General features: G+C 31.8%; 1 protein-coding gene across 1 annotated transcript in view; it reads right to left on the bottom strand.

Annotated features, from left to right (window-relative positions):
• Positions 1 to 25,208, bottom strand: part of LOC142317650 (uncharacterized) — a 75,939-nt gene that overhangs the window by 18,733 nt on the left and 31,998 nt on the right. Inside the window, exons 5-11 of the mRNA XM_075354206.1 lie at positions 21,680 to 21,941; positions 19,793 to 20,127; positions 18,602 to 18,792; positions 15,902 to 16,087; positions 8,633 to 8,787; positions 3,868 to 4,146; positions 3,042 to 3,155 (exon numbers count right to left, since the gene is read on the bottom strand). Of these exons, the coding sequence (XP_075210321.1) occupies positions 3,042 to 3,155; positions 3,868 to 4,146; positions 8,633 to 8,787; positions 15,902 to 16,087; positions 18,602 to 18,792; positions 19,793 to 20,127; positions 21,680 to 21,941 (1,522 nt within the window). The remainder of the gene's footprint in view (positions 1 to 3,041; positions 3,156 to 3,867; positions 4,147 to 8,632; positions 8,788 to 15,901; positions 16,088 to 18,601; positions 18,793 to 19,792; positions 20,128 to 21,679; positions 21,942 to 25,208) is intronic.

Here is a 25,208-nt window from a genome sequence, read left to right as displayed (position 1 = left end):
ACTTACTGTTTTATTTTTTCTTCCACATTGGTTCTTCGATAATTTAAATTAAGTTTTAATATAATCCTCATCTAATTTTATTTGTTCATTAATTATATTTTCATTGCTGTTTTTTATTATATGTTTTTTCTGTAATGTAAGGAATTTAAATTGTCTTTCTAATAGGTTTATGCTTTTTATTTCTGAAAATATGTTTATTTCTATAATGTGATAAAAACCATAATTTGATTTTTGTTTATTATATCTTTCTTTTTCCTGTTTAGCCTCCGGTAATTACCATTCAGATATTACTTCAGAGGATAAGTATGAATGAAATGCAGTCTTGTACAGTCTCAGTTCGACCATTCCTGAGATGTGTGGTTAATTGAAACCCAACCACCAAAGAACATCACTATCCATGACCTAATATTCAAATACGTAAAAAATTAATATTTATCATATCTGTATGCTTATAATGTTCCTCAAAAAATCTTTTTAAATTACTACTTGACATTCATATAGATATTTTTACAATTTTTTCTGCATGTATTTTATAGAATTTTGCTTTGTTACAAATATTATATTTGTTATTAATTATAATGGCGGTAAACACAATTTTTTCATTTGAAATTATTTCTAATAATGTATTATTCCTAATTTCTGTAACATTTATACTGAATTCAAAAAATCTTTTTCAGAATTTCAAAATTCAGGTATTTTTTTTTTTCAGGAAAGCAATGTTTTTAATTAGTTATAATAAAGGATGGATCACAAACTTTCTATTATGAAGATAATAGTTACATATGCAAGATGAAGATCATTTGCTGACATTGGTGAGACAAGCTGCTGTCTAGTGACAGCGCTATTACTAAAATTCAGTGTGAATGCATTTAGTGCAGGTTATTCTGTTTTTCTCTAATGATTCACACTATTATGTGAAGTTTACTGTTTAGAGAGAGAATAAATTTGCCAAGACAGTGTGGCAAACTTCTGTGTATAGGGAACTGATGTTTAAAGATCAATTATGAAGTTTAACTGCACTAATTAAAAAATATTATGAACTGTATTTTAGCTGTAAAGTGGAGATCAAGATAAGAACTGGGTCCCTCATATCTGACTGAACGTTTGATGGACTGGGCTAAGGGTTCTCGGCACATGAGTTTTGCCATACTGTGGTGTGGTGAGTATTACAGTATTGTTAATCACTCTACTGTTTCTCTATTAAAGACATGAAAAGGTTAAGTAGTAAATTCAAATGTATAGCAAAGTATCCAGATTTGCTATTTACTATGAGGCAGGTGATATTATGTTAGAAACAGGTATCGCTTCCTGCAAACTTCATCTGATAATTGAGATGAATTAAATTACCTTGTTCAAAATTTGAAATTTTACAAAAATTAGGCTGAACTTGGGATTAAAGACTGAAAGCAAGAATCTTCCTAAGAATGACACATACTATGTGCATTTTTTTGCAACTGTCAGGAAGCTTAAAAAGATTTTTTTTGAAGAAAATGATATAATATGTTACAATAATATTTGCTCTGTGAAACACTGTGAATGTCACTGGAGCCACATACATAGATCAACATGTTGGAGGCTGTTCATTGATTCTTTGTAAACTAGTTTGAAGATTGCCCTAGCAGGAATGAATTTAGTAAAACAAACTTGAAGAAAACTTGCAAATTATTAATATTCTGATGGAAAACTCAGTATGACAAATATTGTTGATCTGTTTATTGTGATTGTGAAGTCATTCTATTTTTAATGGGTTTGTAACTCAATTATACTAAATTTTATTATTTCTTGTGTAAGTGGTATAGCAGGGACAAGAAAAATCATTTCATCAAGAAGAAATGGCTTAAGCATCCATTGGACAAAAAAATGTTTCACATCGCTCTATGGTTAACTCACATCCACTTCATGTTAAATTAAGAATTTTCAAAAATTTAGTTTGTTTAGGCAATAAAAACAAAAGTGCTGGGTTTCATATAAAGATATTTCTTTCCTGGTGTTGTACTAAAATCATGAAAGAATTTTTATTTGGCCCCCTAAAGAACTTAGATAGATTTGAAAATCTGTTGAGATGAATTGTAAAATTAGTGTAGAGGTCAATCAAGTGTTGTGAAAAAATTTTTAGGAAACAAAAAATTACTAACTACTATAAAACTGAGCATGAATGGTTACAGTAATACAAAGGCACTCAAAATTCATTTTTGGATTCCCGCCTGGATTTCTTGCCATATAATCTTCGATCTGTCTGTTACAAATACAGGAATCATTTCCACCAAGATGTCACTGTCATGGAAGATATATCCGATAAAGAAAAACCACTTACATATTTTAATTCTATGTGAAAAGCTTGGTTAGGACCAAATAATTTTCCTCTTTTGCAAAAAAAAATTAATTTTGTTCATTATGATTATTTTACCTATTTTTTATTGTTGTTTGAAAAGCAATTTTATATGTAATTAGTTAATATTTTTTTTGGAATTATCACCTACCTCTCCAATATCTATATTCTTAATCAGTATTATAGCTTCTTTATCAAGGCCTATGCCATTTATATACTGCCACCTTAAGTAATATCTATGAAATAAAACTAAAATTATATTACCTAGATAAATGAATGAAGAGAAATATAAAAGTTATTCTTTATTATTAAAGAAACTAATGACTATTTCCCTTTGCCCAATAAATTGAAATTAATTGGCTTAGTTTCCAAAGCATACTAATCTTTTTCAAGGATTATTATTTTTACTTAGTTTAAATAAATAATTAAAAAATATGAATTGATTAATTGAGGCAATCAGTAGTATTATAAAAATTATTTTGTCAAATTTTTACTGGTACATGAGAAACAATAAGATCATTTTTATATAATTTTTAAGACTGATTGTCAAGAATAACAAAATTACTGAATTTTAATAAATCATTTTCATTATTAAATGACTGATTGCATTTCTATTTAAATATATAATTCATGTCATGAATACTATTACAAAAAATAAAAATGTAATTATTTACTAAAATTATTTTAGTTAAAATGATAAGTAATTAAATACCTGCAGTTTTTCTATATTAGTTTTCACTTCAGAAACAAGCTTTGCTCTCATTCTACACACAACTGTGACATGAACACTGCTCTCTGGTCCAAGTAATTCAACTTGACTTGCAAGCTATAAACAACATTCAAAAAATTAGACTAAGGACCCAAACTTTCTGTGAATTATAATTTATGTGAGCAATTATTATAATATAGATGTTTACTGTAACAGCAAATGAAAATGCTTATTCTTGAAATAAAATTATTTCAGCGAGCCAGGTCTTTGCGTGTTGATGAGGGGGAGGGTTTTTAGTTGGTGTGAGCCCGATACTGGCATCTGTGCAGATAGTGGCTGGCAAAGCTTTTCCTTAACCCGAAGAAAGAAAAATACCAGTTCATTATTTAAAATACTTAAATATGCTAAGTATTTAAATACTTAAATTATTATTTAGATGAATTTAATACTATTGAAATACACTTAACACAACTGTTAGTGCTGATTAAATAATCATCAGAATACTATTCATTAACTGTTGATTAAAATTTGTTATTAAATTATTTTATTATCAATGAAATAAATTGCATTAAAAATGTAATGTATTTTGTGACATCATGTTGTAGAAAATGAACTAAATTATATTCAGTACTTAGGTAAAAATAATAAGAAATGATGACTCAGATTACTTAAATGTGTACACTTAACTATAACACTTAATAATTGTATAATTGGTTAATAGTTTGTATTCACTGGTCATAGCATTCTAAATATCATTCTCTCAGTTAAATTTGTAATGTGTATTAAATTAACATTTTTTTGTCCATAGTATACTAGTCATAATTTTTACCTGAAGGGATGACAAAGCTTGAAGTGAATTTTTGACATCAGACTGCGTGACTCTAAAAAACTGATCTATATTCCATTGGTTAGCTAATTGACGTGCTCGACTAGCAGCCCACAGTCTTGTAGTATGTACTGAGTGATCTAGACGATGAAGAATTGGAATTTGTTCAACCAGTGGAAGTTCTTCTAAATCAGCCAATGTCCAGTTGGAACCTTCACATGAGTTATTTAGAGTTACAAGATCAAAAAACATCTCAGAAAATAACACACCTGTCCATGTTCCCTGAAATAAAAAATAAATATTCCAAGCCATGAAAGATTGCAGAAAAGTAAACATCAGATAATTTTATCTTTTATCTATTCTAGGATTAATTTTATTTTTTTACAATTAATCTTTCTAGCTGGGAAATTTACTGCATATCCTTGAAGACTAGAAATGTTGATAAATTGTTATACAACTTAAGAAAAATTTTAAGTCTGACTGGGATTTGAATTTGGTATCTACCAGATGAAGTGGTGGATTGGAAGTCACTAAGTCACTTCCAGTCCACCTTGAAGGTTGGCACAATTAGGCCATCAAACAATGGCTAAACAGTTTAGGAAATCCTTTGGCAGGGTAACATAATATCAACTAAGTATATTATACTAATGCTATAAGGGCACATGCATTTTGTATGGACTGTTCAAATTAAAAGAGGCCCGCCCCATCACTCAGTAATTTATAGTAAGTTAATTGCTTGTTTTTGTTAAACTGAATATACTGGTATGAGATGGGTAAAATAATGTGGAAGATGTTGGTATGATTGGAGCTGGAATAGGAAGGACTATTTATTGCACATTTGAGTATTACCAGTCTGTGCCTAGCATTGGTTTTTGAACAAGGTTGTGTAATTGTGTTATTGTTTATTAAAATGCAGTTAACTGTTGAAGAATGTATATTCGTGATGGAAAACTTATTTAGAGACAAATGTTTTTATAAAAAACTGATAATGCTGTTGTCTACCAAGAAATTATCCAACTACTTGTAGCCTTACTGTGAGAGGATGAGAGTGACTGGTGGTTGCAACAGGACAGCACCGCTTGTCATACAGCTTGCTCTACTATAAAGATGTTACAGGATGTTTTCAGTGGAAGAATCATTTCTAAATGATTTTGGTCACCAAGATCCCTGATTTGACTGATAAAGATTTCTTTCTATGCAGTTACATAAAAGAAATTGTTTTAGGAAAAATCCATACACCCTGCAGAAATCAAAAACAAACATTATCAATGCCATCCAGGAAATAAACAGGGTACAGCTAACAAGAGTAGCCAGGGACATGGTCAAACATGTTGACAAGTTCGTAAAAATGGATGGACATCATTTTCAACCACTTTCTTTACATTATTATTTAAGTGTTTGTCAACAAACTATTACATAGATCAACAAAATTAATGAATTTTAAAGTTGTCTGTAATCCGATAACTGATTTTTTTATGTTATTGTATGCACTCTTTTCAAATATGTCAACGTTTTTTCTACCACATAAGAATTTTTCACAAAACTAAAACAAGAAAATGGAAAAAAGTGTATTGTATACGTATTCCTCATGGAAACTTTTATTTATAAAAGTAATAGTACTTAAAGAAAGGATTTTCGTACATTTTCTTACCTCTACGAAAACTTGTACTGCCTTTTTCTTTTCTTTTCAATACTTCTCAGGCCACATTTTCTATTGTAGTTAGCTTGCAGATTGTCTCTATGGATACACCAACAGTAGTCTGCAATCATGTTCACATTCAACCTTCCTGATATCTGCATTTCATTTCCTTTATATCTTTGTGAAATCTTTCACCCTGTTCTCACTTACAGCACCAAGATTTTCACGGAAGTAATCAATATGAGAATGCAGCAAATGTACCTTCAAGCTCATCAAACAACCAAGTCTTAGAATTTCATTAGCATGTTTTCCACTATACACTTAAAATTTGGGTCTATATTGTTTCTAAGAAATTTCTTTACGACTTCTTTAAATACTTTCCATGCTTCTTTTTCAATGTCCTCCATTTTAATTTGAAAAACCTCATCGTTAAAAAGTTTACGAATATCTGAACCAGTGAAAACGCTTTCTTTCACTTTGGCTTCTGACAGTTGTGGAAACTTATGGTATATGTATTTAAAACATTTCCCTTCTTCAGACAGAGCCTTTATAAACTGTTTCATCAATCTCAGTTTGATGTGAAGTGGAGGGTAGAAGAACTTTCTGTGACTCAATCAAACTTTTCCATATTACATTTTTGCTTCCAGGTTCTAATAATAATCTATGTGGCCATTCTTTTCTGGACCAATGTTCTTTCTTCTCCTGGCTGTCTCATTCACACAAGAAGCAGGGATATTTGATGTACTTTCCATATTGCCCAAGAAGAATAGAAATTACTTGTAGATCACCACATATTATCCATTCATGATTGCAGTATTTCAGTTTAGACAGAACTAATTCTAAATTCTCATAGCGTTCTTTCAGATACAAGGAGTGTCCTTCCGGCACTGAAGCATATTGTTGCCCTTATAAAGAACAACAGCTTTGAGGCTTTTTTTTGGACGAGTCGATAAACAGCCTCCATTCATTCACATCATACTTTATATTCAACTCTTCATTACACCAAAAACATTGTTACAATAAATTAATCTTCCATCTTCAGAAAAGTGTAGAGTAGAGACTTTTTCTTTGTTTCTGTTACCATGAGAAAGAAGTGCCAGGGGGCAGTAAGTTTTTTTATTTTAATCTAGATCCTAAAAATTCTACTGAATTTTTAGGAAGATTTAAATCTCTGACCAAGTCATTCAGTTCATGCTGTGAAAAAAGTTGTGATTCAGAACTACCAGAAATAAAATCAACATCATCCTGCGACTCTGTTTTGGAGTTGTTCAGCATATCTCCTAGTTTTTCTGGAATTGAAGTTCAGGTACACCAGGGCTGTGAGGTACAGGGCGTATTGCCAAATAACAATTTGGATACACAATTTCTCTCTTATTTTTTTAGATTGAAACCTTGTACATTACAAGAAAAAAGTAGCAATCATCACTGTGATTTTGTGGTTCACTCCAGATCACTGGTACTCCAAACCAAAAAGACTTTTTCTTTCCTTTTGTTCATTTGCATAGCTCTTCCACATAAGTAAAACAAACTGTATGGGGGGCCCATCTTTTATGTTGGTCACCAAGTTTTACCTCAAAATAGGTGTAGTACACTTTTTTAATATTTCTTTGCTGTTTCTGCACCACAAACTCCCCTCAAATGTAACAGAAGTTATTAGGTGAATGTCAATGAATAAAAAATTCTCTTTTTAATTAAAATAAATTTATCAAAAATAATATTTTCCATCAAAGCACAACTCCCTGAAGCCATTTTAAAATATAAAAACAGAAGGATAGCATAAATAAAATAACTTCAAAAAATGAAAGAAAACTAAAATACTATAGAAGGTTCAGAAAACTATTTAACCCTTTCAAAACCCTTTCAAAACTATGTTCTAATTGCAACTGATTTATTTTTATTTCAGTAGAGTGAAGGGGAGTAGGAATGAGTGAGTCATTACATTAGCTAATAGCTTGACAAAAATGACTCATGAAGTCACTTTAATTAATTATATTACATCATCTTATTACTCACTCATCTTACTATATCAAACCAAAATTATGATGTATTCATTCCAACCAAACTAATAACAAGTATTAAAAAAATTAACACAGGCCTAATTTTTTTATTCAACGTTTTATAAATAAAATATATATTGATCATCAATTTTGAGAATATTAAATAAATTGATTTAGTGAAAAAATGGCACATGACGGAATTTTTTGATTATTTTTCCTGAAACCAGGACAAAAAATTTATGAGAATCACTTATTAGTTTTCAAACAACTTTTCCATTGTCGACCTGTGTTATTTATAAACTAAAATAACTGATTAAGTCTCTTTTAAGTTGAATACTCTGTACAAATAAGTATAAGAATATTACTATATAGTTGTATAGTAATATTTTATAGATGTAAACTATAATTACTATATAGTTGTATATTGCTGTTCAATTATCAGGATGCGATTCAATAATGCACAGCAGGCTTGCAGAATCATTAGGTTCCATAAAGGATGTTGCAGTCCAGAGCGTATTTGTTTTGTTTTCTTCAGTATTTCTAATTATAAGGAAATTAGAAAATTTTTCCTGATTAGTATATTTGCAGTGGTTGGCTCAGATGCAGTTTTATATTTTATGTCAAAAAATGAAAGGTGGGCATCATATACCATATGATATTGGTGATACTGCTCTGATCAAGGTTTTATCATGGTTTCCTTTGATCCATCCAATTAATTACTGGAAGTAATTCCTTTTTCGAAACCATTATGTAACACTTCCACAGTCCTAATATGAAGTATGTACTGTTAATTTTTAATGAATCTGAGAAAAATAAGATTAATCTGAGAATAATTAATCACTTTTTTGTACTAGTATTAATGTTACTATTTTATCGCAACTTAATTTAAACCTTAATCACTTGGTGAAAGTAACTAAAGCTAAATGGTAACACATCGTCAGATATAGTTTGAATTTTGCCATCCAGATATAGCACTATGTAAATATTACACCAATTTTTTTAGTTTTATTCAAACCATATACACAGCTATTTTTGCTTTTAAATTTTAAGGATTTGTTATTGCTGTTTATTAGTTTAATTGATTTATGACAGTTGTTATCAAGGACTTCTATAATCTGTTTAATTTTTTTACCTGTTCAACATCATGCTTTACGTGACGACTGTGCTGGTGACCTGCTGCGACTAGTGCTTTTCTAAATAGTTGATCCCATGAAGTTGATGTCACATGACAACAAAGAGAATCCCGAAGACTTTGGAGTGGTGGTTTTATTAGATCAGGAAGCACTACTATACAGTTAAAATATCACATATTTATTATATGATAAGAAACTAATATTTATCAATATAAATGAATATATATATATATCTATATAAATTTCCAATAATGAGAGCAATAGAATTTCTACTGCCTATAATGCCAACTTTCTGCATGCTTTATTAAATGATAAATTCTCTTAGGATGATCAAATTGATTTTGTTTGGTACAAAATCAAATTGAACTATTTTGTTTTATAGCCTGTGCAGAGTTTTGCAGTATCCCAGGTGGCAGATAGGGGAATGCTCACCAGATATGATGGGTACCGGATGATAGAATACCTGAGGCGGATCAAAATTACAACAGGTCAAAGGCCTCTACAGTGGAAGAGGAAGAATTTCGCAATGGTGAAGAGGGCAGAAGAGCCTAGGAGAGTAAAGCCTGAATGATAATCCTGCAAGTCTGGAAGCAGAGAGGTGGCAGCCCTACCATCAGTCTTACGCTTTGTAGCACCCGTAACGTGACTAGAGGAATCTTTACAGTACTTGCAAACATCCATTACCCTCGGAACAGGATTGGAATAATCGGTAAAGTAAAATGGAAAAGTCAAAATTAAAGTTTAAATGGATTATGGACACAGTAAAGATGGCAACTTGGAATGTTAGAGATAAATGTTTGTCTTATAAAGAGATGAAATTAGCAAAGTTCTTTCATGATACTAAGATAAAAATTGCGGTAGTTACAGAGACTAAAAAGAAGCTATAAGGTACTAAATATGTGGATAATTACATTATGCTTTATAGTGGGGTTCAGCAGAACCAGAGAGCTACCAACAGGGTAGCCATATATGTTGATAGGAACTGGGATTCAAGAATTAAAGATTATAAATTTGTGAGTGATGGAATTATTGCAGTGAGAGTAAAATATGATAGAAGTTACTTCTCGAATCTTGGTGTGTTTTCTCTGGAAGACAGTACAGAAAATAGGAAACAAGAAGAAACAGATGATTTTTTATGTGGAGTTGCAGGATGTAGTTGATAATATTAATGTGAGTGATGATCTTTTGCTGATGGGAGATTTGAATAGCAGAATTGGTAACTACCCCGTACCTGTTGTGCTGAAATGTTTGGAGAGACTACAATTAATCAGAATGGAACCAAACTAAGAGATTTTGTTACTTTTAATCAGCTGAAAGTCATCAGTTTTTTCTTCAGAAAGCGAGATATCCATAAGATTACGTGGTCAGCTAGAGAAAATAGATCGATCATAGATTATATCATTGCCAATCAGAAATTGGCGAAATAGTTTTATGATGTAAGGGTGTTTTGAAGTTTCAATGCGAATTCAGATAATTTTTTAGTATTAGGGAAGATTGATGTATTTGTATCGATGGTATCATCCATCGGGTTCTGCTGCACAGAAAAAGAGTGGTAGCGAAGAAGCTTTCAAAATATCTTTATTGCATGATGGAGGTGTGGAATGTTTGTTTCAAGATAGGTTAACATCCATATTGAGAAGTATCTCTACTGAAGAAGATATAGATAGAGAATGGGAAAATATAGAGAAATCTTTAAAACACGCTGCCTATGAAGCTGTTGGAAGTTATAAGTGATGAAACAAAAAGAAAGGTTTACAAGTGTGGAATGACGAAATTCAAGATGCTATTTCTAGGAAGCAAAAGGCTTATATTAAATGGTTGACTAATCTCATGCAACGGAATAATAATAACTATAAAAGAGTAAGGAATTATGTTAAACTCGTCGGTAGACGGCTAATAAAGCGCTTGGAAAAGATTAATTTCTAATGTTGAGGATGATCTGTATGGTAGGCAGTAGCTAGCTTATAGATTTTTAAGGTTGATGGGACAAACACAAAGAGAATGTGTGCGAATAGATTGTGTATCAGAGGAGGAGTGGATAAAGTATTACATGGATCTATGGTATGAAGAAGCTGTTATGTTGATGACATCATCATGGGTGAGCTTCAGAAAGCCATTAAGAGTCTAAAAAATCAGAAAGCAACAGGTTTAGATGGTGTGAATGCTGAGATTATAAAATACTTGTTATTTCATTTTGGCTTGTTATTTCATTTGAGGATATTATACCTTTACAACATGTGTTGGAAGAAACACTGAATGCCACAGGCCTGGACTTCTTCAAAAGTAATATCTATTTATAAGAAAGGACTAAAATCACAGCCAGGAAATTACTGAGGGATCAGTCTTCTTAAAGCTACTTATAAATGTTATCTCTGTATTTTGAATCGGTGCTTGCTACCAGTAACAGATTATTTGATTGGAGAAGGGCAAATGGGCTTTCACCAAGGTCGGTTGTGTATAGATGCAGTTTTTGTTTTATCCCAAATTATAGAAAAGCATTGCAAATATAACTATGAAACTCACACGGCTTTTATAGACTGGGAAAAGGCTTTTGATAATGTTCAGAGGCCCGTGGTATGGTATATAATGCTTAGAAATGGATATCTGAGATATCTTGTAGCAGCTATTGATGGAATATATGTTGACACAACCATAGTGGTTTCTTATGGTGGAAATAAAATAATGGGAAAATTAAAGATCAATAAGGGAGTGAGACAAGGTTGTCCAATGTCTCACTCTTTAGTTTTCAGTGACACTTTTCAGTATTTATTTGAATGAGATCTTAAAGGCTTGGAAACATCAGGTTGACTCAGGCATTAGGGTTTGCGATGGTACTTACTTAAATTCTTTATTGTACGCAGACAACACCATAATTATTCTTGATAGTGAGGATAAGTTACAACTTGCAATTTATATGCTAAATCAAACAAGTAAGAAACTGGATATGAAAATCTCACCTGCAAAATCAAAGATATGGCTTATAAAGGTAAATGGCCAGTATGCTCAAAAATAATCTTGGAAAGACAGATCTTAGAACAGGTACGAGTTTTTAATTATCTTGGTTGTGTGATCTATCATATGACAGAAATACAGATGTCGATAATAAGTTGAGCCAATTTGGGAAAGTCCGTGGTTTAAAATGCAGGATGTTAGGTAAACAGGTCAGACAGGAGACTCAGTTAAGATTCTACAGTACAATGGCCATGCCTATTCTTATTTATGGTAATGTGAAGTGTGGGTTTTGCAGAGTTGGGATGAGTCATGTATTCAGGCTGCTGAGATGAGGTTTTTAGGAGCGGTCAAAGGATGTATTTGAGTAGACCGAATAAGGTATGAGGAGATAAGAAGACAGCTAAGTGTGATGCCACTACTGGATACATTAAAGGAATATCATAAAAGATGGAGTGACCATTTGATGTGTATGCCGCTTTGAGACATCCTTTTCAAGTATGGAGATACAAATTGAGGGGACGAAGACATATAGGGTGTCCAAGAAAGCAATGGATGCCAGAACAGTCCAATGAGCCTAATCCATGACGGATAATGATGTTTTATAGTACCTTAATAAAATATTTAGTTTGTCAGTTTATTAAATATTTAGTATATATATATATTTATACATACACGAGGGTTAATTTTTTCAAGGTCCGATCGGTCACGAAATTAAAACCACAGTGAAAATAAAAAAAAATTATTTGTAACAAGTACTTACATAGTTATGCTATTTCTCTACATACTCGCCACTCTGAATTAGACAATTGTCGTAGCGTGGTACCAACTTTCCAATAACCTCGTCATAGTTTGCCTGCGTTTTCAGCCATGTTTCTACGCTGGTCTGCAGCTCGATGTCTGTGCCAAAATGTTGTCCTCCTAGCCAGCGTTTCATGTGAGCAAAGAGGTGAAAATCGGATGGAGCCAAGTCCGGGCTGTATGGTGGGTGATCAAACAATTCCCAACGAAAACGCTGTAGGAGCTTCATTGTTACAGCTGCAGTGTGCGGCCGATCATTGTCATGGAGAAAGACAATGCCTGATGACAACATTCCTCTCCGCTTATTCTGAATTGCCCTTCGTAGACGTCGAAGAGTTACGCAGTATGAGGCTGCAGTGATGGACGTGCCACGTTCCATGAATTCCACCAAGAGAACTCCATTCCGGTCACAGAACACAGTAGCCATACACTTTCTGATGGAGAAGCTTGAACTTCACTTGAATTTCTTTGGTTTTTTGGGAGAATGAGAATGCATCCACTGTTTGGATTGTTCTTTTGTTTCTTCAGTTTCGAAATGGACCCGTGTCTCGTCCCCTGTGACAATTTTGTTCAAAAAATCTTCTCCTTCATGGTGGTAGCGCTGGAGAAACGTTAGGGAGGCGTCCATTCTCACTGTTTTGTGACGGTCGGACTACATCTTGGGAACCCATCTCGCACACAGTTTGCGGTACTGAAGTCTCTCACTCACAATGGTGTAGAAAGCTGACCTTGAAATTTCAGAAAACGAATCACTCAATACATTAATTGTGAACCGACGATTTTCTCGAATTGCCTCATCCACTCGCTTATCGGTTGACACTCGCTTCCTTCTCTGACCGCCTGCATCATGAACATCTGTACGTCCTGCTCCATTGTCGCACTTTTTTTGTTGATGAATTTCAGCTGCATTACACCCCTCAGCCTGAAGAAATCGAATTACCGCACGCACTTCACACTTGGCGGGAGATTATATTGTTGTAGACATGTTTACTTGCTAGCTGCGTGTTCAGAACTAAACAAAGTGATGCGGCGGGATTGAGGGCCATACTAGAGACGCTGCGCAACACATATGCGCAAAGGTTCTACCGATTTTTGCGCGGGTTTTTATTTCGCGACCGATCGGACCTTGAAAAAAAAATAACCCTTGTATATATATATATATATATATTTATATTTTATATTATTTATATGTATTTTTATTTTTTATTTATATTTATATATATATATATATATATATTTATGCATATATGAATATGAGTATATATATATATACTCATATTCATATATGTATAAATATACATACTCATGTGACGTATAACATATCTTGGGGTTCCATAAAAAAATCAAGATAAAAGTTTTCAAAATACGAAAACACAATATCAAGTTATTCCCTTTGGTGATCATGAAAAATGCAGACTGATATTTAAAAGAAGTAAAATGTTAGCTTATTCTTGTATTTATGAATTATCAATCTGCTAAAAAAGTATTTATTTAAAAAAAATAACCATATCAAGAAACAAAAGAAGAAATAAATATTAAAAAAACAAAAAACACTACTGCTGAATAAAAAAACATTGTTTATAAACATTGTTCTTTTTGTTCTGGTTTGGTTCCATTGCGATTTTGTATTATACTAGCAAGTATCCCATTTAAAATTTGAAAATTGTCAGGTCGGTTGTAAAGATATAACAACATCTCTGAATAACTATGATCTGTAAGACTGAGAATATACCTGACGAATGCGAAAGTTAGCCTTCAACCTACTAACAAATATACCATTTGAATTTTGAAAATCGGACAATTGTTTTCAGAAATATTACAAGGGCATCCCCTTGCACCTCCCAAATCAGCACCCCAGTGGCAACCAGTTTGTTTACCAGTTGATGGTGATGATTGATCTAGCATCGCATGAGGTACTCGCATCACCTCACCACTTTAGCCTTACTTGCAGTCCCCCACAGGAAGCCCATTATTTTAAACAGAAATATTTATTAATTAGAAATTTTTTAAACTCATTTAATTTAAACTTATTCTATCATTTTCGATTGATTCGAATCATTCAGTTCAAACCCAGCTCACTCAGTGGTAGAGGCTCACAGTACATGAATTCAATTCATTAAAGTTTAAATCAAGAAGTACAATAAAGGGATACCTTTTTTTACATTTACAATCAGTGTGGTGAAAACAAGATATGCCATGATTATTGATTTTTGAATATGCATCATCATTATAAATAATAGGAGAATATATTACCAAAATATTATTAGGTCATAGCATATATAGCATATGTATATAAATATATTGCCTGACACTCCCAGTAATGTAAGGATTCCAATGCGGGGGTCATACAACTAAATTGAGCCATTGAGCTGCTATGTTCCACCAACATAGCAGCTCAATAATACATTATAATATAATACATTACATTCCTTACATGGATTACATTCCATTACACTCTTTTTGAGCAGTTGTGTAAAAACAGATAATGGTCTTTTAAAAATTTTCCTGCTGATTTATTTAACAAACAATTAAAAAAATTTGTTTTATAGAAGCAACATGACTGTCGATAAATTTTTAAATGATTAAAAAATAAAAATCCCTGAATTTTCTGCACCTTCTTTCAATATATACTTGAATATTTACTCTAATAATTTTCAATAACACAATGCATTATGAATTATTTGGTAGTTATCTCTTGTATTTAATATCATTGTGTTTATTTGACAAAATTATTTCATGTTTTATATTTTAAAATATTAATATGGACTTTAAAGAAATCTATTTCTTATTTTACAGTAACAGTATATTTTTTTATATGTTCTGGTCAAGTTTTTTCCATAGTTTCCCTTGACCCATCCAGGCTAATACTAGGGTAGCTCCTTTTTCTATTCATGTAATAACATGTCTATACATTCGTGGTATGATTTATTTAATATACTATTTTGAATCGATCAGAATAAAAAAAATTATTTATTTATTTGATGCTGACAGTTACCTTATCTAATCATAATAGGAGAATATGTAACCAAAATATTATTAGGTCATAGCATAATTTAGAATATAATACCCAGAGTATGATAAAAAATGTAGGGTTATAATGAAGTTTAGCATATTCACATCATGATTTCCAGTTAAATAATTGAGCTGTATATAAGTAAAGTTTGAAAATTTAGAAAAGTATTATTAATTATGAATTCTCATGTTGTAATTAATGTACGTGGCTAATTATTTAGAAAGATTATGTGCATTAGAAAGACAATAATCTTGTAATAGATTGTTATGGTCATGTTAATCTTCAATAAACAAGGAAATAGTGTCTGCTGGTACAAAGCTTAACAGGTATATTTAATTTTAAAATCTTTAAAATTTTAAAGTCAAAAAGTACAATAAAGAGATACTTTTTTTTACATTTACAATCAGTGTGGTAAAAACAACATATGCCATGATTATTGAGTTTTGAATACACATCATCTTTATAAATAATAATCTATATAATTAATACATAATGTTTAAATTACCTGTTTTCAGGAAATTGCGAAGCCAGTTAAGAAATTGATGTGTTGCATTTGGTTCCAAGGCACCCAAAGGTAATGAACTCCACCATAATATTATATGCTCAAGAAAACCTCCAACTTCTCCCCAAAGAATATTTCTATAATAGTCACATATTTTATCTCGTACTTTTCTTCTTATCTTACTATGGCCTAAAATGGTTTATAAAAAACATACTATATTAAAAGCAAAAATATATTTGAGGTTTAATGTTTTGTTTTATTTTTTTTAGTAATAAAACATGTATATTTTTACTGTAACAACAGGTTGACACCCAATAACAATAACTGATAAATAATGCCAAGCCTGATTGGATTTCAAACCCAATCTCTGGATGAAAGGCAGTGATGCTACCACTCAGCCATGGAGATAATACAGTAATTAGAATGAATCATATTTAGGTATTAGGTTCAAATCCCAGTAAGGTATGGCATTTTTCATATGCTAAAAAATTCCATTTTCAACTCCCAAGCACAAGCTTCAAGCTTATGTGACAGATCATCAAGCAAAAAATAAAAAATATAAATAAGAAATATATTTATAAGAGTATCATTAAGTTCTCCCAGGATTTTCATAACCTACCCACCGGGTTGGTCTAGTGGTTAACGCGTCTTCCCAAATCAGCTGATTTGGAAGTCGAGAGTTCCAGCGTTCAAGCCCTAGTAAAGCCAATTATTTTTACACGGATTTGAATGTACAAGACTACACTTCATTTACACTCATACATATCATCCTCATTCATCCTCTGAAGAATTATCTAAACGGTAGTTACCAAAGGCTAAACAGGAAAAAGAGAGAGGATTTTCATAACCTATTCTACAAGTGAAAATAATGGAAAAAGTTTATTAAACATATGTCCTAAAATGCTTCGTTTGCGAGTTATTGCTAGTGAATGATTTTCCTCGAATTTCAGCTAACCCGGTGAAATGAGGTTGTACTGAAATTTTTAGTACATTAACGGGGTTCACAATTAATGATTTCTTATGGTGTTTTACCTGAAAAATCGAATAAAATGGTTCCCAGAACCGTACTCGCAGTAGTTTTTGAGAAATTTGGGGTGAAAACCATTCAATTGGGGGTTAAAAAACCCTGTTTTTTAAGTTTGACGTACAATAACATTTCTAAATAAGGAATACACACAACGTTAACAAAACTTGTACAGAATTTGTTCCTAAAAAAAATGGTGCAATGTAAGTTGAATAAAACAAAGAAAGGTTACAAAAAATCTATTTTTTTAGAAACAATACATTACATTTATCAGAAAAGTACTTGTATTTAAAGTAAATAAAATCAAAATTCTTTTTTGGTAATGTCAAAATTTGGTAAAACAAAATACTGTGAAAAATGTAAAAAAAACCTGGAAATTACACGGCAATTATAAAATAAAAATAAATAATAATAAAAAAATTTAGATAATTTTTTAATTAATGACAGAAATACAATAAATTATTTGAAAAATTATTCCAAAGTTGTCAGTAAAATAACAACAGCTGATTAACAATACTCAATATTGTATTAGTGTTTAATCATTCTGTAAGGTACATTCAATGTGGGTATTGTGAGCTATGTTGTTAGCAGTTTTCTTCGAATTTGATGTTTGCTATTGAAATAATGCATACTGATTTACAATTGAGAAATACGGTGATAAGGTATTCATTTTGGGTGTTTATAATGGTAATGCTACAACTGCTGCAGTAGAATATGAAATACCTTTTCCGAATCGGCAGGATTCCTTATCCCAAAACAATTAGTGACTTTCTACAATCTTCGGGAAACAAGTTTGCTTCATATTATTCGTACCAACTACGAACGATCGACAGATAGTTCGAAGTTAGAAAACAGCGACGTTCGAAAACGACGCTGTTGTCTAAGGGGACCGGAGTATAGCATTCGATGGTTTAGACACAAGCAAAACAAGTTTTGCACTTACTAAGACAGTTCAACATCTACTCTTAGGAGACGGTTCGCCTGGAGTTTTAAAACTAGTGGGATGCAAATTGAAAATCCTACAATGTTTTGTTTACGAGATAAATTTCATTCGAGATTATGTCAACAATTTATGTTTAGAGCAAACATAGGCAGAAGTAAATAGATTCTCATGAAACTGTGGAAGGCAATTTTCAACACCGATTTAGCATCAATATATGGGGCCTTCTTCACAATCAAGGCCCACTCACTTAAATTATCATTTCTCTAAGAAATGGATAGGTCGTGGAGGTCCACATTCCAGATAGTTTGGTCAAATACCTTTAGAGTTTTGTGTCTGGGCATGGGTAAATAATATTGTAAACAAAACAAAAGTACATTCTCGTGAGAAATTAATTATCTTCATTATGGATGCGGCTGAGCAATTTAAGGACAACTCTGAAGAACTAAAAAGAGCAACAAAATCAATAAAGAATCGTTGAAAATTGCGGACTCATTTTTAACATTTATTATTTCCATATTTTCATGTGTGGAATAAGTTATCAAAGTCCCTGGAGAACTTCGTGATTCACTGTTTAAATGTACTTGTATATAAGAAATTAAAATCATAACTGCTACCAACTCAAGTATTTTCCATGTTTATTGATTAAAATATAATGCTTTATATAAATTTATCTTTGAAATTTACTAATATAATGTTTAGTAATGTAAACAATCTTATCAAAAATAGTAAATCAAACCTGATTTTGTATTTTTAACAGCATAAGGTCCAAGTTGTTTTGGTGTAATAGCAGCCATTTTATTTAGTAAAGGTTGAAGTATTGTGTTTTCTCTTTCTAGCAATGAATCTAATACTGGTACATCAGACTTCTGAATTTCATAACGTTTATGGGCAGGACCATGTGGAGGAGTCATGTACTTTGTTAAAGCCCTATTCAGAAAAAAACTTAAAATTAATAGATGATCAAATAAAATGACAATGCAACTGTTTCTAAAAACACTTCTAAATAAATTTTACAAATTAATTAAAAGGACAGTTTTTAGTTTAAAACAATTTTTAAATTAATAATGACCGGAAAAAATCAATATATTTATAAAATTATATTAAACATAAAAAATTATTAGGTAAAAGTACCGGTAGTTGACCATTTAAGGGGAGTGTTGAACAATAATAATATGGTCACCCCTTATTTCAACTTAAAATATTGTGGTGGGGGCTGAAAGATATTTACTTACACTTCTAAATAAGGAACAGATGATACTATTTAAAATTATTATGTAGAAATTAAATAAATTTATTTGCAAACTGAAGTTTTTGTTGAAATAAGACAAAAAATTGATAAAATTAGTAGTTGACCATATTTTGTGTCAGTAATTGACCACATCTGTAATTGTGAATTGAAGGGATGATAATAATGTGTTAATAAAAGTTAGAAATGATTTTAGCAACTGTCTACTTTATTTAAAAATACAAAAACTGAAAAATTCGTAATTAAATACAGTAAATATGAATTAATAATTGAAATAATTTGTTTTCAAGTAAAATTAATAAAAAATGAGCAATTTAATAAACATGAGTCAAAACAATATTTAATAATTCCACAGAAAATCTAACTCTGGAACAGAGTAAACATTGCGAGTCTTGCTGACTTTTATTGGCTCATTGATGTGGGAAACCAATGATCTTCATTGGTAATCAAGAATATCAGGTCTCTCCAGCCACTTCCATAAGCGGCCACATTTCACCATAGATGACACGGTTGCTGAATCGTCAGCGACAATAATTATTTTACCAAGGTAATATTGACCCTCATACTTGAATATGACATACTCATTTATACTCTTGACTAACGGCTGCCAAGTGCGGTTAACTGAATTTTCGTTCCCTGAAGAATTATCTAAGACACTTTATCCGGATGAAATCTCAACACTGGTCAGAGCTTTCCGAAGAAAAGTTTATCACTCTCTTCACTCTTTTAGGTTTTTGTTGTTGAACCTTGCCTCTCTTCAGCCTTTCTTTTTCCTCCTCATTTTGTTGTCTTTTTGCAGCCCTTTCCACTTTTAAAAGTTCCATGTCTTCCTTCTTTATTTTCTTTTTAAAATATTCTTGGCAAAGTTTCGCAGAGACAACTGAAGGCATTCTTTCTTTCACAATCCTTTTCTTATTGGTTTTTTCAGTAGCATGATAGAAAAAGTGTCTCTTAAATGGGCTCGGTATTCCATGAGATGGGCCAGCAGCCGAAAACTCTTGTACATTTCCTTCACTCTGATGATACATAACAATATGAGATGTATTTTTGTTAATGAGAAGCGACAACAGTGTTTCAGACTCATTACTGAAATTTATTTTAGGCGGTGCTGACACTTCTTTCGTAGAGCTTATAGCTTGATCTGTCATTGGGACAGGTCTATTGTCCATAGTTAGTTCAGTTGGGAGGCAGTTAAGCAGTTCAAACTCTGAGGAGTGGCGGCTTCATTGACAGTTAGCTCAATTAAAGTGGTTTCACCAAGATGAAATTCTAAAGCGCTGTCACCCACTTCAGCAGAAATGTTTTCACAATCAAGAAATTCAGTTTCTGGGGTTGAGGTCCCACTTATATTTGAAAGTATAGCTAAGTCAATACATTTAGTTCCTGGTAGTGTGTTCCCACGTGTACACTGTTCAGTCGTCGAAGTGAGTTCTTGCAGCTCCGTTTTGACTTTCTTCCAAAGGTTAAACAGAGATGTATCCAGTGGATTTCCTGACCATGTTTCGGATGACAACTGAAAAGTATTAAGTTTATCTGCGTCAATAATTTTATTCAAAAAGCTCAAGCCTTCCTTCAAATATTTTACACAGAACTGAACTGACTCAGTCATTTTTTCCTTAGATACTTGTCCTGGTACCTCAATTGCTTGGGGATTCCATGGGTATAACCACATTTTCTGAATGCGTTAGACAAAACGGATTTAGTAACATTTTCTTTTATCACATCTTGAAGAAGCTTTGCAAAGTCTCTCTTTTTCAGAAGAGTGGGTTGTTTTTGTAAAACATTGTCTACTCTTCACTGATGGATTTTCTTTTTCCAACCCTCTTTTAAGCTTTTAAAAACAGCAACATCCATGGGTTGCAAAAGATGGGTGGCGTTTGGATACAATGCCACCAAAATTATGCCCTTACTTTCGCAAAATTGACGTCTGTAAACTTATATGAGAGACATGACCATCAACAAATAGAATTATTGGTAATGTGACTTGCGTTTTCACCAGCCAAGGATAAAAAATATCAGCTATAATTCAAAAAAAGCCTCACATGTCATCCACCCTGAATCAGTTTTGCAGAGTCCCCATTCATGTGGGAAATTGTCAGCAATGTCTTGAGGTATATGTTTGTATTTAAACAAAACTGTGGTCGGAGCTATGTTACTACTAACACTACCAGTCACCAACACTCCTTTTCATCGGCATTTACCTGTTGGTATACTGTTTTGTCACCTTTTTTTGCAAGCACTTTTGGACCCTTTGGGTTAAGGAAAAAGCATTTTCACCGCAATTAAATATGCGAGATGGGTCATCTAAAATTGTGTCATAACTGTGTTTTTTAAGTAAGAATGTACTTCTGAAAACCAGGTAAATATATTGTCACTTGTGATACCTACTCGTGAAACAGTCAGATTTTGAGAAATCCATCTTGAAATGGTCGGGTTTCTGCGGAGAAAGCTCTTAATCCAAGTTCTTCCTGGTTTACCATATTTAAAAGGGTTCGGATGTCCTGCATCTCCACACTAATGCTAAACTCATCTACTGTCAGGAAAACCAGCCAAAGCCATTTTTTTTACCCATCTACATATTTCAGCCTCTTCTTCTTGGCTTAGAATGGAAGGAGGTCCCATTTTCCTGTCAATTGGTGACTTACCTTCTACTTTATACTTGAGGGTTGTCCTTGGGACTCCAAATTTTTTTGCAGCCGTCCGAATAGCTGTTTTGTGCAGACGAACATCTTCGACCGCAGCCATCATTGCATCTTCCCTATAATTGAGAAAGGAACCGTTGGTTCCAGGCATCTTACTTTTCTTGTAAGCTCTTGTTTGCTCTTCACACCTGAAAAATAAACAACAGCATAAGTTAAGTTATAACAAAGCCCATCTTATGTAATAAAGACATGAGTGTGTGCATCATGTCTATGGTCAACTTTTAGCATGCATCAGTAGTTGATCATGGGGCCAACTACTGAAATGAAGCAAATTTTATCAATACAAGTCAGTGCAGAACCCTTTTATACAGTTTGTTGGCTTGCTAATACATTATCAACAGTAAATTAATTACAGTCAGAATATTCAGAAATTGACCACCCCGGTCAATTTGTAGGTCAACCATCGTAAAGCATTTAGTAGTTGACCACCCCTTAAAACAGGCCAAAGAGAGATTATATTTTAGAAACTTATGATGTAATATGATAATTAGATGTTAAGAGTATTAATTAAATGTAAACTTACCCAATAAAACTTTCACAGGTTGTAATTTTTCACTTTGATTAGTCTTCGGTTCTTAGCAAACCAACATAATGTAGCACACCCTGAAACCATACAACAACAAAAAATCACCACTGTTACCCACAATGCAGTGTGATCAGGAAGTTTACAACTTAGACACTAGCAGAACGTGTCTGCCAATTTAATTTGCAACAAGCTGTGACCTACTGAAACCTCATTTTCTTTGTTTTCGTGAGAAATTGTCAATTACTGGTACATGGTCAATTACTGGTACTCTTACCTACAGTTATTTCTAAAAATGTTTCTTAAAAAAAGAATAAGTAGCATAAAATTATACAAATTATAGAAGGCAATGATGAACTCAAAAAAGTAGAAAAAATAAATCAGAATTTACAGTTGAGCTTGAATAAATAAAATATATTAAATTACTACTATTATTTTTTAATTCACCTTTCTTAAATTACTGCAAGTATGAGGAAAAATTATCAGCAGTTTTTTGAAAATCCTAAATTTAAACATAAACCAACAAAGTAAACCACAAGCAAAAGAAATAATAAATAATAATTAAACTAATTGTAATATTTCTTCCAAATAGTCAGGTTTAACTGAAGAAGTTGGAACATAAAAATGTGCCAAATTCTATATATGTTTCTTGAACATATAGAATTCTCTTAGATTATTATTTAACATTAACTTTAAAAATTATCATGGAAGAGTGACAGTATATCCAAATAGAAACAAAAAATAAAAGAGTCAAACCAAAGAAGTTAACAGTAGTGTATAAATTAATCTGATCTCAGTTTAATAAAAAGTATCATACTTGTACAATTTCTGAACATCCAATAATTATTATGTTTTCCTTTATTCTTAATTGGTTCATGTTCAAAATTTTTGTTGTTAAATTCATTTTTGAATATTGCCCAAAGATTTTTGATTGGGTTTAATCCTGGAGAGTTGTCTGGCATAGAAGCACTTTACTGTTTCATTAGAAAAATTCTTTTGTGATATAGCATGGCACCAAATCTTGTTGAAAACTCTGTTGCCTTGTCGAAATTTATTTTGAAGTTGTGTCACAACCCTAGAAATAATGGACAAGTACCTTTAAAACTGGTTGTTGGATATGAGCTACTGATATATTTTCATCTGATGTTTTTCTAATGTATGGACCATTTGTCCCTGAATTTAAAAATGCGTCTTGTTGGAAAACATAACATTTTTTCATTCTTTGGTAAGTTAGCATGTGTTTTAGCTAAAAAGAGCTTTTTTGCACATTACTGGTGATAAAAAGCTGCTTTTTAGCTGGCCAATGAGCTTTACATCCAGCTAAAGAAATCAGGGTGTAACAGTTGTCATATGTAAATCTGTGCCACTAGCTAGCTGCTAATTCTTGATTTAAGTCCACAACAGATAATTTTGGATCAAATTGACTTTTTCTCACTAATAACCAACACTGTAATAGGTTGGAGTAGGTTTTCCTTTAATGCCACATTTACTTTTCCTTTGAGGAAAAGGAACCACTTTCTTTAAATTGTTTTAAAGTACCATTCATTGTTCTAGTCTAACAGAACACTCAGAGGCTGTTCATCATTGTGTAATACTGGTATGCTCAAAAAGGTACAGTTTTCAAATGCTTTCTTGAAGTTATTTACATTATTAAATATTCAAGACACACAGAACAAAAAATATGATTTTGTAATAAAAAATGAAGTACTTTCACAAAACAATATTGAAAACATGAAAATTGCTAAATAACCAAAGAACAATAACCTCACACAAAACTTAAAGAATGGGTGTAGTTAAGCAGTGTAGCCACAACATAGAAATAAACAAGTGTTTGGATTAATGTGCATTATACTGTAGATTACTGTCAGGTAAAAAGAAAATTATTATTTAGTATAATTATAATGTGTTTTTATTTATTTATTAATTCATACAGCAACAACTGGCTAATGTTGAATAATGGTTACGATGATGGATGATAATGAATTTTATAGTAGGTGAAAAATGTCTTGCCTGACTGGAATGCCAAACTGGGAATTTCAGATTGAAAGGCAAGAAGACCTTCAACCTTGGAAATCGATATAGTTATAAAAGTAATTATTATTAATAATAATTTTATTATGGGTTATATTTATTTTAAAATGTTAATAAAAATAAATAGGTTCTGTAATAACACTTTTGTTTGAGCTAGACAATTTTAACTAAAATTTTACATGCATGAAAAAAGTTATAAAAACTAATGGAAGAATTATCATTAACCTTCATGTTTAACACTGGCAAATATTTAACAATACCACCTGATAACTACTGGTGAAACTTTTGATCAACCACATCAACCCCTCCCCACTATAGCAAACAATGGTAAATAATTGATCCAGTAGCATGAAAGTGTTTTCAAAACACAAAAATGGGCTGTCAGATCATTATTTGGCACCTGCAAGTATAAAATCAGTATTTAGAAAATTGAAAATCTTAATCTCTTGTGTTTATTTTATTATGAATGTAGTTTTTGTTAAAAAGTATAGTCACTTAGTCTCAAAAAATAACAATATTCATCTCTACCAGAAAACAAAATTGTTTTAATATAACTCAATAAAATACTGCGACTTACAAAAAAGAAGGATAGCATAAAAAATATAAAGATTATCAAAGGCAGTGACAGATTCAAAAAGTTGATCAGAATTTGTACTTGACTTTTTATGCATAAAATGTAAAAATTATTATTATTAGTTAATTTTTGTTAAATTACTACTATCATGGAAACAAGTTCTCAATTATTGATCATATTTTTGAAAATGTTGAAAATAAACAAAAACCAATCAACAGAAGTGCAAAATTATATATTTCGTTTCTTCTGTGGGTTACAGGAACTTAC

Source organism: Lycorma delicatula, chromosome 1 (genome assembly GCF_047948215.1).
Source record: "Lycorma delicatula isolate Av1 chromosome 1, ASM4794821v1, whole genome shotgun sequence".
Lineage (NCBI taxonomy): Eukaryota > Metazoa > Arthropoda > Insecta > Hemiptera > Fulgoridae > Lycorma > Lycorma delicatula.
The sequence above is the reverse complement of the archived record's forward strand: the minus strand, read 5'-3'. Positions and strand labels throughout refer to the sequence as shown.